The sequence below is a fragment of the Parasteatoda tepidariorum genome, chromosome 6, assembly GCF_982258835.1.
Source record: "Parasteatoda tepidariorum strain Cologne lab strain chromosome 6, Ptep-v5.0, whole genome shotgun sequence".
Classification (NCBI taxonomy): Eukaryota; Metazoa; Arthropoda; class Arachnida; order Araneae; family Theridiidae; genus Parasteatoda; species Parasteatoda tepidariorum.
The window spans coordinates 77,255,602-77,274,087 of record NC_141760.1 but is presented as its reverse complement, the minus strand read 5'-3'; the positions used below and the strand labels follow the sequence as shown (position 1 = coordinate 77,274,087).

At 32.0% G+C, this 18,486-nt stretch overlaps 1 protein-coding gene across 1 annotated transcript in view; it reads right to left on the bottom strand.

Annotated features, from left to right (window-relative positions):
• LOC107452585 (lachesin) overlaps positions 1–18,486 on the bottom strand; it is a 209,306-nt gene that overhangs the window by 28,646 nt on the left and 162,174 nt on the right. Inside the window, exon 2 of the mRNA XM_071178483.2 lies at positions 13,123–13,244. Coding sequence (XP_071034584.2) covers positions 13,123–13,244 — 122 coding nt within the window. The remainder of the gene's footprint in view (positions 1–13,122; positions 13,245–18,486) is intronic.

Below are 18,486 nucleotides of genomic sequence, written 5' to 3'. Positions count from 1 at the left end.
AAGTAGTTATTCTGAAATTGATAAAAAGTACCAACTAATGTTTATTTCATTTAAAACATCTAAAAGTCATAACATTTTCATTTGTAACTTTTTTGTGTAAAGCGATTATAATGACGCATCATCTAATGATATTAATTCAACTACATGCATGTGTAAGTGTTAATTTTTTTAATAATCAACTACATGTATGACATCGACTTCTGTAAAAATCAAAAAATTCTTGTTTAAAATCACAGTAAAAATATATAAAATTTTCATTTAATATTGTAAATATTTTACTTAAAGCTATTTTTAATGAACATTTTAATTTGTTCGTAAGATATTACTGAACGAAACCATTATTAATTATTATGGAATCTGCTCTAGTTTACTGAATGTTTTTTTTTCCAATGCCCACCTGTGTTAACATCGGTCAGTTAAGGCATTTACAGGGCGATTTTGTTGGCCTCTCTTTCAGGGGCCCCATATTAAGTGGGCCAACGTCGCTCTCACAATGAGGACAGATAGTACAGAAAAGGAAAGAACATCAATGCCCAATGAACATCGAACCCAGAACCTTTCTGATGCAAGGACAGTTCCCTGCCCTCTACGCAGGCTGGTCGGCAGTTTTTTGAATGTCAGAAGATTTATAATTAAATGAAAATATGGCTTTATGCTTTAAGTTAAAATAATTTAACAGGTCAATATTATTTTACTTATTGGAAAAAAGAATGAGTACATTTACTGATGAATCAAATTTTAATCGCTGTATTATTAATAAAAATATTTCTAATTTGCCTACCATACCTTAATGTGCTTATAATTTCATAGCTGACAGATATTGCAGTTCTTGTATTTATGTAAAAATAGTATTATTTATTATATAAATTCTGAATATGATTTTACATTCAAAGTACCAACTGATAACACATTTTAAAGTATAAATATTTTACTCAAATAAAACTTTATCAGGTATTTTTTTTCCAACTAACTTAAATCCATTCAAACTGGGGGAAGTTATGTTGATTATACGGTTTACAAGTCACAACAAAATATGAGTTATTATTTGTAATTTATTTCTTTATATAATAAAACATTTCCTTTATCAAGTTTATGTTTGAATTTATTTCAATGATTTCTTTTAATTTTGGGTAAGTTTAATTCCGCAAAAATTTTTGTACATTTATGCAACTAACGTTAACAAAGTACCTTAAATACAATGTTTATTTTAAGAATAATTGTGCATCTTTTATGGTCTGCAAATAATCAAGTACACAGTATATTCAACTTTTTTATTCCTGATTGTTTTATTAGGTAAGACCCCACAATATATTTTATGTCGTGTAAATCGAGCAGCGGCTTTTAATTTTAACCTTATGAATATCCGAAAGAAAATACAAAATGAAACAGAGAACATAAATTTGCAGATAAGAGAATTCATATTTATCTACTCTAAACCAAAGTGTTAAAATTAAAGCGAGTGGTTAAATTTAACTTCGAAAATAAATCTGCTGTTTCATCATTTCCCTATTTTCTTGGGAAACATAAAATTCAAATACTAATTTACAACTTCCGGCAACTCTTTGCTCTAAACCTCAGCATCCCGCCAAAAGTGAATAGAAATGGAAACTCATAAATAAAGAGCAAAAGCTTTAGTTCTTTTAACGTTTTTACTACCACGAAGCTTAAATAAAATAATAATAGTTGTAATAAAACGTAGTTGGTTGAGTACCACTCCAGCCAATGAGAGAGATGACAGTTAAAGTGATGGCAAAATAGTTCTGCCACAGTTTTCATGACATAATTTATCGAATCTTTGGAGGAAAGAGAAATAAAGGTTCGTATAAGGCGAGGTAAGGATTAGAAGTGAAGCTGATAACAATAAATTTCCAATAATAACGAGAGAAAAAGCAATTTTTCAAATGGAATTTCAAGAAGTATTTTATCTAGTATATGGAGGGTCATGGAATTTTGAAAGATGAATTTCATGAAGTATAAAAATAAGAAACAAATGAAAACTTGACTAGTCAAAATAGCTTAAATATTTCTATTTCAGTTCTACAAAGTAACTATTCAGAAAAGTATAAAGTTTCTGCTAACTATTCAATATGCTGTGAAGTTTCTTCAATTTAAATGTATTTGCTTAAGAGATTCGCGTAAACATAAAAACCTGACATTAATTTGAGCATACTAAAATTGTGATTTAGCTGTTCTCTTTTCGTTTTTAACACTGGGAAGCTTCATCGCTCTTTTTACCGATATATATATATATATATATATATATATATATATATATATATATATATATATATATATATATATATATATATATATATATATATATATATATATATATATATATGTACAGCGTGGCTGAATTATTATGACCACCCCCTCAATACATTGTTAGACCACCTTTTTCCCGTAATACTGCTTGACTTCTTCTTGGCATAAATGGTTGATGGTAGGAGGAATCTGATCCCATATGCGATGAATTGCACTGTTAAGTTCCATCAGATTGGGTGGCACTGGATCTGGATGTCTGATGCCCCATTCAATCTCAAGCAACAAATTTTCAATTGAATTGAGATCTGGTGATTGTGTGGGCCAATGAAGCAAGATAAAGTCCCCTTCATGCCCTTCGAACCTTCTGACGACAATACGCGCTGGATGACGTTAAAGCAGTGTTTTGCTGAAAGTATCCATCCCCGGCAGGTACACTATTAATATATCAGGAGGCGCTTGATCTGCGATAACACTTAATTACCCTTGGGCATTCAGACGTTATTCCACAGAAGTCAAAAGACCCGTGCAATGACGAGAAAACATCCCCCAAACCATAACATTGTCTCCACCAGATTGAAGTGTTGTTGCAATGCATTTGGGATCCATGCTTTTATGCTGTTTTTGGCATATCCAAAGCCTGTTATCTGCATGGTTTAATTGAAAACGTGATTCAGCCAAGCGCAGGACCCTTTTCTAGTCATTCACTGCCCAATCTTTAAGTTGGGAGCAAATTGAAGACGTCTGCTCTTGTTCCAGGCTGACAGAAGAGGCTTTCAAACTGATAGTAGGCTCCCATAGCCTCCACGGAGTAATGTGCGGTGCACAGTCCACTCAGAGACGTTGACAGTTGCATCATCTTTAAGAATCCCTTCTATTTGACGTACAGTAGCGCTTTTGTTGGACTGGACAACTCTAGCAAATCTCATATATATATATATATATATATATATATATATATATATATATATATATATATATATATATATATATATATATATATATATATATATATATATATATATATATATATATATATATATATATATATATATCACAACAATAATTTGAATTTCCATTTTTTATAGACCTTGTGTCATTAAAATTCATTTTAATTTAAAGAGTATATTTAGGAGAATGAAAAGCAGAAAAAGTTTAAACAAAATCTGATTTCTTTTAAATCTAGATATTTCGTGTAGTTCCTAAAATTGATTACTTAAATACATTATGTATATTTATTGTTCTTAAAAGATCAAGCTACTTTCCAAAAATTATTGAGGAATAAAATGCTATGTGCTAAGTATTTTAATTAGCAGATACACATTAATATTTACGTAAATATTACTTCACATATTACTGTAACAAAGAAATAAATATTTATTTACACATTTACCTGAGTCAACTAAATTTAAATTTAACAAATATTAATTTCTCATTATTAAATCGGTTTCTATAAATTCAAGCTGTTATTCAACTGAATTGACAGATCAGCTCTGACAAGCATTTCTGCGTTCTCCCATTTGTTAATAAAGCAGCAGTCAGATGGTAAAGGAAGATATCTACAGAAATGTTGAGGCTAAATATCACATGACACCTCACTATGTTACAAGTAGATAAACATTTCATAATAATACTTATTCATTCAGGGAACAATAGATGTTAGAATACCAAGTTTCAAATTATGGTCTACTACGCATTTCTGAATTACACATGCAATAATAGATACGTACTTACAGGTTGTCCAATGTGGCTTTGAACGTAACGATAATAAAAAAATGATAAAAAATTTACTATTAGTGTTATAATTATTAAAAAAATGTTACAAAATACATACAATACATTGTGTTTAAAAAGCTGATAATTGTTTTACGAGAAACACCTTTAATAACAGAAATATTTTTTCCAATTTGTATGCTTTTTATACATAGATATGAAAAATAAGAAAGTTTAAATTATTTCATTTCCTTATGAAATATGACAAAATATTAACTCTTTCTAGTAATTTTTGTTCTTTTTTCACTGGTGAGGACAGCAATTAACAGCATAAAGTTTAAAAAATGCGTGGAAACAATTTATTTTAGGATTTAGGAAAAACGGCGAGGATGACACTAAAAATACAATTACAGATTGCACATAATGAAATACAAACCTCACTAACTAATTAAATAAAAAAATTAAGGACATAAAGTTAATGATTCATAACTATCTCTGCCTTCCTTTAGCTTCATAACTATCTCTGCCGTTAAAATTTGGCAGGTACCAATGATAAGCACACGAAGTACTGATGTCAAAATATATATTATCTTCTACCATCAGCATTAAACAGCTAACCCAATTCTGAGTTAAAGACTATCAATGTTCAACTCTACAGCCTTATAAGTTTGAACACAACCCAGATGACATGGGAATTCCTGGATCAAGCATTGGCAGAAATTAGCCTTCATGTAGGACTTTTTGAAGGAACTAACTCGCATTTGCATTTCATGAACAGGAAAACCATAAAAGTCTGACCCGGTTAGCCTGACGATAAGTGGATTCTAACCAATGATCCACTGACCACTGAGTATATGGTCGGTGTGAGCCGGTATCAGAATTCGTATCAACCAGCCACCGCTTTAATACGTACCTGGGTCACCTCATTGCAAAGCGAACGCTCAATCCAATAATCCAACGCAGCTTGATACCACGTTGATTTTTGGATTGAAGGAGCTTTTTGTCTTTTTTTCCCACACCAATATTTTGAATTAGAACTCCTTTGTAAAAATCCATGCTTATCTTTAAGAAACCATAACACACAAGATTTCTAAGGTTATTTATTTTATTTTGGGAATATGGTTAAGTCCTGATAATCCTTTTCACTGTAAATTTCAAAGATTATAATTAGGGATAAAAGACTTAGGGATAAAAAACTTCATTATTCAAAAAACTATCCTAACATATACTACTTGAAGTTAATGAATGGATAAATTCTTCATTTTACATATAATGATATAAAAAAATTATGGAATGAGTTAAAATACATATTGTAATGTGTTAAAATACACAAGTATTGTGTTGCCAGGCTATCCTTAGGATGAACACGAATTATCAGTAACGAATAATTGAAATTTATTTTGAGTTTGTTGAATTAATTTAGTGTCATTAATATGAATATTTTTTCTATTTAAAGCATTTATCACATAATGATTTTAAAATTAATTTATTAAATGAATAAAAAAATAACAATCACCAGTAATAAATCTGTTTCAACTACTAATTAAATTTAAACTCAAAAAGTATGAGTAATAAACAAAGAGTAAAATTAAGAGCAAATTACGTAAAGGATGTGAGTCTGATGAAGTCTGATACATTAAGAGAAGTTAAATTCCAATACTCTCTTAAATCCAATAAATTATTTAAAATTCAAATATATAAAATAATAATGAAGAAAAATATTTGGATAGAAATTATGGAAATAATAGTTATTTGATTGTAAATTAATTTTTAACACTAGAACAGCCGGATTTTGAACTTACCGAAAACTGCCATTTGGGGACAATTCGAACCTTATGAGAAAATTATAATATTCTAAAGTAAATTATTTTTTAATTGATGGATATTGTTAAGATAGAATAAATAAGGGCTCTTGAAGAGGGATTTTTTTTACTCTTGTAGTGTTAATGCAGCAAAACAGTATAATTTTGTATAACTTCATATGAAGTCATAGGAAAGGGAACGTAACACACCAATATACACAATACACATTAGCACACATGTTTAAAAACATTGTTCCAACATAGGTTAAATATTAGCGTAAGGGTACAAAGTTTCCGCGTGATTTGAAAGCAATTAAAAAATATCGACAAATTGGTTTCTAGCAGTTTTCAATGCCATCAGTAAATTTATATGTCTTTTGCTAAGTTAAAAGGGGTATTTCTTTTACTTTAGAGATGGAATTTTACGAATTAGGGCCTGTCTGATATACTAAACACTTTTTATCAGATCTTCAAAAAACACAAGATTGGCAATGCGCAATCAGGGTATCAAAGGATTCCTTGAAAATTTTCCAAGCATTGAAAATAGCAATACCATAAAGATTGCAGAAAAATTACGAGCTATCTGCAAGTTTCATATCTTGTGGAATAATTTTTTTTTACGATCTAATGTGCTAACGCTTTGTTCGAATGTAGTAAATGACAGTACTTGGCTTCAAATCTATTTTGCAGCCTACAAATTCATTCACGAGAATACTGTACAGAATTATGTCATTCTTTTACTTTTTCACCTAATAATTGTCTTGTTTTCATATTGCAGAGCAAAATATGAATGTCAATACGAAGAGGTGACAATGAAAATAGGAGTCCACTCTAATTCAGATGAACAATCCGGATAAGGTGGGCATTTATATTGTCGAGTCTCAGTAGCTCAGGGGTAGAATTCGCTTCTATAAAGCCGAAGGTCCTCGGTTCGATCCGGGAAGCGGACACAAATTTTTCTATTTCGTTTATGAGCATTCCAGAAGCTTCTGGAATGTTCAGTCCATGTCATTTCCTCTTTCGTTGTTCCTAGGAAGCTTCTAGAACATTCCGTGATAGTATAAAAGCGATCCCGTGATTGTAAAGAGGAGTTCTTCTGGACGCAGACTGGTTCCCGGTGCTTGCAAATTCCTGATGTTAATAAATTATCAAAACCTCATCTTGTAATCTTCACTAAATCTAAACACTTTAACGTGACAAATTTGGTGGTGGCGCCGGGTAGGTCGCTCCGAAAAACTTCTCAAAAAGTATTTCGGCCCGTATCAAGTTTTGCGTCGCATTTCGGAGGTCACATATGAAGTTCAAGATTTTGACCCTACATCCAGGAGACGTAAACCAAAGGACATCGCTCATGTACTCAGGAAGAAACCCTACTATGCACCAGAGGCACAAGGAGACTTATTTCCAGGCACACCGAGTACAGACCAAAACATGCGGATCGCCAGAGTTCAGAATCAAAGTGCAAGAACTGATGTCTCCAAGGCGACCACGGCCTATTCCGGACTAATAACAAGATCACACAGGAACCTATAACAGCGAGACGCTGTTCTTTTAAGACGGGAGTAATGTCGAGTCTCAGTAGCTCAGGGGTAGAATTCGCTTCTATAAAGCCGAAGGCTCTTGGTTCGATCCGAGAAGCGGACACTAATTTTTCTATTTCGTTTATGAGCATTCCAGAAGCTTCTGGAATGTTCAGTCTATGTCATTTCCTCTTTCGTTGTTCCTAGGAAGCTTCTAGACAGCCCTACCAATTTACCGTGATGCCGAAGTGCAGCCATAACGTTATTCTCGGTTTTGACTTTTTGAAAGCATCACAAGCCGTAATTGATCACAAGCCGAGCTGAACTTACCTTTGACGAACTTTTACAAGATCAACCAACGAAGCCTTGTACCTTTAACCTTCATGCTGTGTCTGACTTTGTCATCCCTGGCCGTTCCTTCAAACGCATTGCAGTAAAAGCCCCAGAAAAACAAGAAGACATTGATTTAATAGTCGAAGGAAATAAAATTCTGTGCATAAATCAAGGAACTGCTATCCCCTTCACTATAGCCACCTTTATCAATGGCGAAACTTCAATATAGGTAACTAATGGACATGCACAAGCACGTCACATCCCGAAAGGCATGTGCATTGGTTACGCTGTGACAAAAGCTATTCTCAATGCAGAAGCTCCAGAAGTAGCAAAATTCTTTGTTGAAGAGATTCTTCTAAAACACGGAGCTCCGAGAACCATCATCGCGGATCGTGGTCAAGTTTTTCAGTCGAGACTCATTGCCGAGATCAACCATCAGTGCAGCGCAGTTCATCGGATGACGACCGCATACCACCCTCAGACGAATGGACTCACAGAGCGCTTCAACAAAACTTTGGCAGACATTCTATCCATGTACATAGGCGTTGAACACAAGACCTGGGATCTGATTTTGCCGTTCGTCACGTTTGCTTATAAGACAGCTAAGCAAGATACCACTAAGCATACGCCATTCCTCTTGACGTTTGGACGAGAGGCTGAAACAACATTAGATACCATGTTCCAGTACCCCATCGAGGATTCGGAAACAGACTTCATTGCGAGGTTGAAGATCCGTGCAGAGGAATCTCGCCAGTTGGCTCGGATCCGCACTTTGGAAGCGCAAGAGAAAGACACGTCGCTATGATTCCAAGCATCGCGCAGTGTTCTATCAGCCTGGTGACTTGGTGTGGATTTTTATTCCTGTGCGCAAGGTAGGTCGCTCCGAAAAACTTCTCAAAAAGTATTTCGGCCTGTATCAAGTTTTGCGTCGCATTTCGGAGGTCACATATGAAGTTCAAGATTTTGACCCTACATCCAGGAGACGTAAACCAAAGGACATCGTTCATGTACTCAGGATGAAACCCTACTATGCACCAGAAGCACAAGGGGACTTGTTTCCAGGCACACCGAGAACAGACCAAAACATGCGGGTCGCCAGAGTTCAGAATCAAAGTGCAAGAACTGATGTCTCCAAGGCGACCACGGCCTATTCCGGACTAATAACAAGATCACGCAAGAACCTATAGCAGCGAAACGCTGTTCTTTTAAGACGGGAGTAATGTCGAGTCTCAGTAGCTCAGAGGTAGAATTCGCTTCTATAAAGCCGAAGGTCCTCGGTTCGAACCGGGAAGCGGACACGAATTTTTCTACTTCATTTATGAGCATTTCAGAAGCTTCTGGAATGCTCAGTCTATGTCATTTCCTCTTTCGTTGTTCCCAGGAAGCTTCTAGAACATTCTGTGATAGTATAAAAGCGATCCCGTGATTGTAAAGAGGAGTTATGGAAGGGTAAAAGGCCCCTACGGGGCCTAAAGGCCCTGAGCAATCCCAAATGATGATGAAAGAGGAGTTCTTCTGGGCGCAGACTGGTTGCCGGTGTTTGCAAATTCCTGATGTTAATAAATTATCAAAACCTCATCTTGTAATCTTCACTGAAATAAACACTTTAACGTGACAATATTAACAAAAGATATTATCTGCAAGGTTTATTAAGAAAAAAGAATATGAGTAGTCCCGCTGTTCTGGGAGTTTAGTTGTGGTTCTATTCTTAGAGCACTACATTTTCTCATAGTTGAAAATCAGTTGACAATTTTTTAAACTTGCACAAATAAAGATAATAATTTAAAAATATATATTTTTGAATTTTATATCAATTGAAAGCAAAAACTTGAAGCCAAAGTTATGGGGTTTGTTCATCATGCAATAAATTTGCATTTTTCTGCACAGTTCTTTCTTGTCTATTATTATAACAAAAATAACTGTTTAAAATCAGGTTGTAAGTGGATTCCTTCAAACGCAATAATGATTTTGTAATTCAATACGAGATCAACTAAGCTACTTTGAACACCGAATCTAAGATACCATATAATTTAACGGACATTATGCGTGACATTTTTTTTTGTTTTAAAACAGTGAAACCCAATTTCTGTTCTACAGATCATTTTCACATTGCTGTCTCAGAAAATCAAAAACAGGCATGAAACTTCAAAAATGAACGTTTTTCTTATGGGGGTCATAATGACCACTTTTGGCAGTTTTAGGTATTTCTATCATAACTTATTTTAATAAATAACATAAATGCTTGAAATTTTGTTACAGTGTACTCTGAAACAATTTAGGAAAAGCCGGAAAATATGAGCTTCGAAGATCACATGTATCTACAAGAGCAGCGTAAGAAATGGCAAAAAATTATCAAAATGACCCTTTCGGCACTTCTAGTGTTAATGGATAAGAGAAAGTAAGTATTCATATTAATTAAAAAAAACTTTATATTGTTGTGTCACAACAACCAGAAATAAGACGTGAGTTGTACCAAACAATTTATTTAAACATTCACACGAAAAATCACAAAATATTACCCAAAAAAATATCTCATCTCAGAAAAAAACTCTCTTTTTCAACTACACAAAAAAGAACATCGTGTGTGTCTCTCAAGCAACAACATTTTAGCATTACCTCTCGAGGAATTGATGCTTTTAGCTCAGTTGCGAGAAATTGATGTTTCAGCGCAGTTGTCACACTGTTACGTTACAGTCTAACTCCTCCCTTCCACAGAGTTTTCTTTGCAAAAGTAGGAAACGGCAAAAAAACATACACAAAATTTTGTCAAAACTGATTTATATAGGTTGACATAAAACTGTTTTGTTTATCGGTATATAGGAAAATAAAACAGTAAAGGAAAATAAACAGGAAAATTGGAGTCACGAATCTTTTCAGTGAGTAAGTCATCGCTTTTCACCGTTTGATCAGAAATAACGATGTGTTCATTGGAATCGACTATACCGAGCTGTACATTATCTTTATTTTCTACTTCCCTCCTTTCATTCATTTTTTCTTGTTTTCGAGTCATTACAGCACTTATCACTGGGACTTCAAACGAATTTTTCAATAGAGCAGCCGTTTTGTTACCCAATAAATAATACCCTTGATCAAGAGAATCACCTAATACAGCTGCCTTAGTAACCACTTTTCCTAACTTACAGTTTAATTCAACTACGGCTAATGGAAAACAAAATGATTCTTCCTGTATTGGAGTTTTTATCCAAACAAATTCACCCGTGTACATTTCAGGTTTTACAAATCTCCTAGGAATTAAATCCAAGGTTGAGCCAGTGTCTCGTAGTATTTAAATGCCAACGCCATCTACCACGCCATTGCTCGTATATGGTGTCATTATATCAGGAAACCTTGGTTCCGAAACGTGAAGCGAAGCCACAGTTTCTGAATTTGTTTTCGCCTTGGGACATTGAGGGCGTAGATGATCATAAGAACCACATTCGTAGCATCTAAGCTGTCTTCTTCTTTCAAATTCTCTTTCGCGAACATTTTCTTTAACATTATTTTTCTGCCAAGTAAACTTTTCTTCAGTTCTGGTATCACTTTGGTTCAGAGATCGCCAAGAATCATCTTGGTTACTTCGATTATAAGACACAGACTTTTCCTTGCAACTGTTTTTTAAACTTTCATAGTCGTCCAATTTTCCGGCTAATTTGGAATAAGAATTTAATTCCATCCAATCTTCAAGAAAATGATCTCTCATGTCATTTGGTACATGACGTTTCATTTGCTCGGTAACCATCAAACTCTTAAGATCATCGAAAGTGGTAATTTTTACTTCAGAAACCCATTCGCTAAAATAGCAATTTAATTCTTGTGCAAAATTTCGCCAAGATTTTTCAGGTGATTTAAAATGTCGATAAAAATTTTGTTTGAGTTCCTCTGCATTAAGCTTATATTGTTTAAGAATCAATTCTTTTACAAAGTCGTAGTTATTGGCTTCATTAGGAGACTCTCTCGCCAACATATTTGAAATGTCGGGTGGTACTACGCTCAATAGGTAAGGCACCCATTCATCTTTAGGAATTTGTGCAATTTCTGCTCGACGTTCAAAATTTATCAGATACAACGACATTTCATCTTTACCTTCATTAAATTTTGGAGTTATTTGTAAAATCTGTACTTTATGATTTGTTTCACCTGATACCGGTCTGTTTTGGTGCTGAATTTGAGAATTTGCTTCTAATTCGAGTTTACCTATTTCCAATTGATGTTGCCGTTCAAGTTCTTCTCGCCGTTCTTGTCTTTCAAGTTGTCTTTCAAGTTCTTCTCGCCGTTCTTGTCTTTCTCTTTCAAGTTCTTCTAGCCGTTCTTGTCTTTCAAGTTGTCTTTCAAGTTCTTCTCGCCGTTCTTGTTTTTCAAGTTCTTCTCGCCTAATTCTCTCCTCCGTTATACGAGTCAAACACATCTTTACATCCTCAACCTCATAATGTTTACTAGTTTGAATTATTTTTTTAATTTCACAAACATTTGCTTGAGGGGGAACAGATTCACCTAATTCGTCGGCCAATTCTATCAAATCCACCTTTTTCGCTTTATTAAGAAAAGCCATAATTTACAACTGATAAAAAACTACATATACAATCACTGACTACCTTAAATCAACTACTCTTACTATATCCCGCCGCTGCCACCAGTAAAATTCTGTCGTGTCACAACAACCAGAAATAAGACGTGGTTTGTACCAAACAAATTATTTAAACATTCACACGAAAAATCACAAAATATTACCCAAAAAAATATCTCTTCTCAGAAAAAAACTCTCTTTTTCAACTACACAAAAAAGAACATCACTTCTCGTGTGTGTCTCTCAAGCAACAACATTTTAGCATTACCTCTCGAGGAATTGATGCTTTTAGCTCAGTTGCGAGAAATTGATGCTTTCAGCTCAGTTGTCACACTGTTACATTGCAATATGTTATGTTATACAGATCCCGAGCAAAGGATTTTAGAATATTAGCCAATAAATTAGCCAAATATCAAAGTCATCACCAAATGCAGATCTTAACATGTTTTATGATTATTTTCTTTCCTATAGAAAACTATTTTCCGGTGATTTGCTTCTGACTTTCATTATTTAAACCCATTTCTATTTGATTTTGGGAGCATCTACCGAAAATTACTGTAATAGAATAAAAAATACTAATTTGTTTAGAAAAATTCATTTTGACGTAATTTCAATTACTTCCCAACGGAAAAAAAATAATTCGCCAATACTTTCGCCAAAACACAATTTTATTCTACAAATTTACAATTTTATCGCATTTGGTGAGGAGTGTGAATGTTTAACATGGGCCCTTATTATATCTATATGATTTGTTAAAAGTTTTTAATTCACTACTAAATGGTTTTCAAACTATAACGCGTCTTAAAAATAAATTCAACAATGGTTATTTTTAATTTATTTACTTTTTTTAATTTAATTATCTTTCGTTTCTGTTAAAAACCGATTACAGTCATTGCGATAATGCAATTATGCAGAAAACAACACTTACTTTAAAAGAATCTAAATCATCAATTGTGCATTGTAAAACGGCTTCTCTTCCTACTGCAGCAGTAACATTTGGTATGGGTTCAGCAAAAGAAGGCAACTTTGCCAGGTTTGCCAGAGAGCTATCTAAAATAATAAAAAATAATTTTATTATTAATTCAGTAAATTTTTAAATGAAACATAAATTTTTATAAAGTGAGAAAACATGTTGGAAAGTTAAATTCCTTAAAATTTTAAATAAAAATAAAAACTTGTAAAAGATAAATTTTAAACGGCAAGAGATTATTCCAATGAAATCTATATAAGCTGGAAATTAGGACATGCTCCTCTTTCTACTTCAGCTGTAAAATTCGATATGAGGTCGGCAGTAAAGGATAACTTTGCAAAGGTGTAATAATAATATGTAATAATAATAATAATGATAATATGTAATAATAATAATAATAATATGTAATAATAATAATAATATATAATAACAATATGTAATAATAATATGTAATAATAATAATAATATGTGATAACAATATGTAATAATAATAATAATAATAATAATAATGTCGCTCCTAAACGAAGTATATATTTTAATTTTATTTGAAATATGTATAAGAATATTATTATCCTAGAGAATTTGGAGCAAATATAATGAGAAGTAATAAATTATAACTGAAAATAAAATGTTTCTAATTTGGCAATAGAGGAAGTCAAGAGACTTGAACTTTTTGCAGGTAAAAAGATCCTTTAACTTTTCAAAAATGTTTTGTCTATTAGTATTAAATGTCATTAAATAAATTCGAAACAACAATTCGTCTGATATTTCTTTTTTCATTTTTGAAAAAATGGCACAGAATTAAACTTGAAGTATCACAAACTATTACTTTGATATTATTTAAGATAGCGTTAAGAGATTTATTTGTATTAAAAAAATATCCGGCCACACAGCAAGTTGTACAAGGGAGTCTTGAAGATAAGATGATTAAAATTCTATAATCAGCTTGCAAAATCTTTTGCATAAAATCGTTATTTATTTTTTATGTTTCTCGATATGTGTGGGGTCATTTATTGATAAAATTTGAAAACAAAAATAATATTTGTCGGAAACTTATTTCGCATTTTTTCAAAAACATTATTATTCTTGTGAGTATAGATAGTTATTTAAGAAAATTTCTTACCTATTACAGATTGTACACAATATTAAAAATAAGATGCATATTTTGAGGAAAATATGACGATACGATTAGTTCTTTTTTGTTATGTTTTGCATTGATAAAAAATTAATAGCACATTAGTAGTAGTAGTACTTTATTTATGCCACACACGCGAGCTGTACAATGGGTTACTGACAACTCTCTGGTAGACATCTCTAGGGATGATACAATGACATGCTATATCAATTTTAATCAATTGCGGAAAAGATATCTCCCCCGTTATGGTTGTCCGATGACCTGTGAACGAAGTCAAGCAATTTACAGAAAAACAGTTTAACGAGGACCAATACCGCGTACCCTCGGTCACTTCATAGGCCCATCAATGTTTACTAACCTCACCGCTCACTATCCGTAGAGAGTGATTCTTGACTTCAATTGGAAACCGTTTCTTGCGATTAGTATTCCGAGGGACGAAAATAGATTAAGATGAGAAAAAATGTTATTCTAAATCCTTGCAATTTGAACACAAAGCAAAGGTTGAAAAAACGAAAGACATTTCCCCATTTAAACAAAATATAATTATTTGAGTTAAGGGTAGGTAATGACTTTTCTTCTTTAAATCTCTATTCATTTAAGTTAAATGAAGCCATAAAAAACCGTAAAAATATTTGACTGCCAGTTAAAGGTATGTCCTTATTCTTTGGTTTTTCTACACGGAAAAAAAATCTAATATATCTGGGGAAAAAAGACGTCGATTGGTTTGCCAGTATAAAACCATTTATTTCGAAGAAAAATACCGTTATTTAAAAACAAACAACTGTTTTTTTTTTGCGCAGATAAGTACTCTTATTTTTTCAAAAGATTCTATAAAATAAATATGTCAGGATCATGCTCGGTGTGAGCTGGAAGCAGCATTCGCCCGACGCTAGGAATCGAAACTGGGTCACCTCGTAAGGAAGGCTCTGTCATCTGAGCTACCACTGCTCTAATGTCTCAGCATTAAAAAAAATCTCGAACATTTCTTTTTATCGTGAAAGTCTTACTTATTGAAAAAATATTTAAATGCAAAATCGCTTAATACTATAGTCACTCACACGTCTTTCAAACCGAACAGTTGGCAATCATTGAATGCATTAAATATATTAAAAGCACTGAAAACTTCAATAATAACGATATTTATGTAATCTGGTCAGACTCAAAATCATCAATATCATCAATACTAGATTTTGGCACAAGTAATAGAATTTCTTTTGATATTCAACAAGAACTACAACACACATCAATTCAAATTTCCTGGATTAAAGCACACAGCAATAGAGTAGGTAATGAAAAAGCAGATGATTTAGCAAAACAATCTACGAGACAACCGAAAAATTATGTATACCCACTTCCAGTTTCATATCTTAAACGACGTATTAAAGATTCTCTTCTAACAAAATGGCAATTTCAATGGAATAATTCAGACAGAGGCAGACGTCTATTCAAAATTATTAACAATGTTACTTTTTTCAAAACAATTCCTCCAAAACAAGTCATCTGGTTCTTGACGGGTCATGGACCATTTCCAACCTTCTTTAATTACCTGCATATAACAGATACTGATCTTTGCACCTGCGGCCAACAAGGTTAGCCTGAACATTATCTCACTAGTTGTTCCTACACTGTCTCCTGGCATAGTCGTCAACCTAGCCCAACAAATTTAGAAATTTGGCAGAAAACTTTTATTACGAACAATACTTTAAACAAAAGATTAATAACAGTAATGAACTTCTTAGCGGATAATGACTATCTATTAAAATTTTAATAACTTCCCATTTCACACGTATAATATTTTTTTGTCTTATTTTTTCTTAAATTCCACACTTTCAGTTTTTTTTTTTTTTAATTTTTAAATTTTTTTAAATATTATGTTATTTAGGCTGGAGTGGAGCTGGACCAGCGGCCAAGTCCTGGGCTATATGGTTAAGGATTTTCATAACCTAGGTACATGCTCAGGGCTTGGAGGAAAGAAAAAAAAAGTCACTCACGCTTATAAAACTACTTTAATTACCAAACAAATTGTATCTAACGAAATATTATAATAAGGTAGAATATCAATTTGACAATAAAATCGAATCGCAGTTTTATTTATGCACTGTTGAAAACCATAAAATAATTGTTGAAGAAGAAGAGCAAGTATAGAATATATTTGTAAAATTATTTGAAAGAAAAAGTAGAATTATGGTACGGTTATCACAACTGAATGCCATTGGAATTCGAACTAACGGTTTTAATTCTTTTATGAATAGGGTTGAAAAACAGAGAAAAACCATTTTGTAAAAACAGTTTTAAACAGTCAAATATACAGAGACTGTCTTTGAATAACAGAAGGGAGTTTTATACAGTTCACTAACAGAAAGAGAATTTTTACAGTGCGTAGATAACGTTTAAAAACTAAAAAGATCTGTAGCTTTCTTTAATTTTTTTCTGTACAATGTACAGTTATTTTTTGCACTTTAACACTGAGCCAAATTTATATGAATACTGTATTGGTATTTATCAGTGAGCAGCAAAGTACGTATTGAAGAGCTATCGAAAAGCTATTCTGCTATTGCTACCAATATATTTATTAACCACGCATTAAATTGCAGTATAATAACGTTAACTGAACACTATTTTTAGTCTTTAATGAAAATAGAATTTATGTATGTTAAATACCTTTATAATATACTTTACGTTAATAAACAAATGTGGTTTGGTTTCTTTAATATACATCCCACACATTTTTCAGATACTCAATATAAATCTCTAAAATTAATAAAAAGGATCTTTTACCCATTTTGCTTCAGAATTATCAGATCCAAGATTCAATTAAACCACGAAACTTTAAGCCGCTGAATTAATTAAAAAGCTTCGAAAAGTTTTCGAGATTACAAAGAAACACTTTACTTGAAACAATAAGTTTGTATTCGGAAGAATAACATTCATCAGAATTCTCTAGGCGATGATCTAGCAGCAGTTTCAGTCCATAAAATACTAAAACCCAGCAAAATAACTTTTATAATCACAAGAGCTGATTTTAAAAGTGGAGAGGATTAAGCACGGAACGTAAAGCAGTTAGAAAGATAAATTTTGTGAAGAACTTTGTAAAAGCACAGATAACATAAGGGAGTTCAATTTTAAATTCGAGCATTCAATTCAATTGTTTCAAAAATTATCAATATCAATTATTTCTATCCGTTGCAAAGGAAAAAAAATATTTATTATGAATTTTATTAAAATATAGAAAAAATTTTAAACATTTTAGTGAAAAATTAATATTTTCCTAAAATGTTTATTAGTAAAACAATTAATAGGCAATTATTTTAATTTTGCAAAAGATTATTTACATCTTTATATGAAAAATGATGATATTAAAGACAAAATAATCCAGTAAATGCAGGAGAAGGAACCCGAAATCGAAATACTCTATTCTAAATATTAAATCTAAAGCAAATATATTAAGTTACTGCAGAAATTTTAAAAAAAACAAGCCGCAATGAAAACAAACGAAATATAATTTGAAAATTAATAAGGACTTAATATAATAAGGGATAATCGGCGCTCTACTGTATATATATATATATATATATATATATATATATATATATATATATATATATATATATATATATATATATATATATATATATATATATATATATATATATATATATATATATATATATATATATATATATATATATATATATATATATATATATACAGTAGAGCGCCGATTATCCGAACAGCTCTGGGCCGAACATATGATTCAGATAATGAAAAGTTCGGATAATTGGAAAACTGTTTAAAATCTAGTGTACATGATTATTATTAATGCACTAACTTCCCTTCGGCACCTTTTGTAGGCTTAGGACTGGTAGTACTATCTAAAATAGCTTTGGCGTGTTTAAAAGTTTTTTTTCTTCAGTTTTTAAATATTTTCAATTAACTTTTTTTTAAAACTTTTTTTTATTTTGAATTATTTTCATCATATTTAAGTTTTTTTATAATTTTTTTTGTCAATTACTGATTTTACCACATTTTTCATTATTTTCTATTGCAAAAGAAATCCAGCAAAGATTTCGTTTCAAAGAAGATGAGTTTTTTTAGCAGCCATATATCCCTTATTATTTTTAAATAAATCAACTGAACTGGATCAACATCATTTTGACGTTCTAGCCAATTCATTGCAATATCTAATG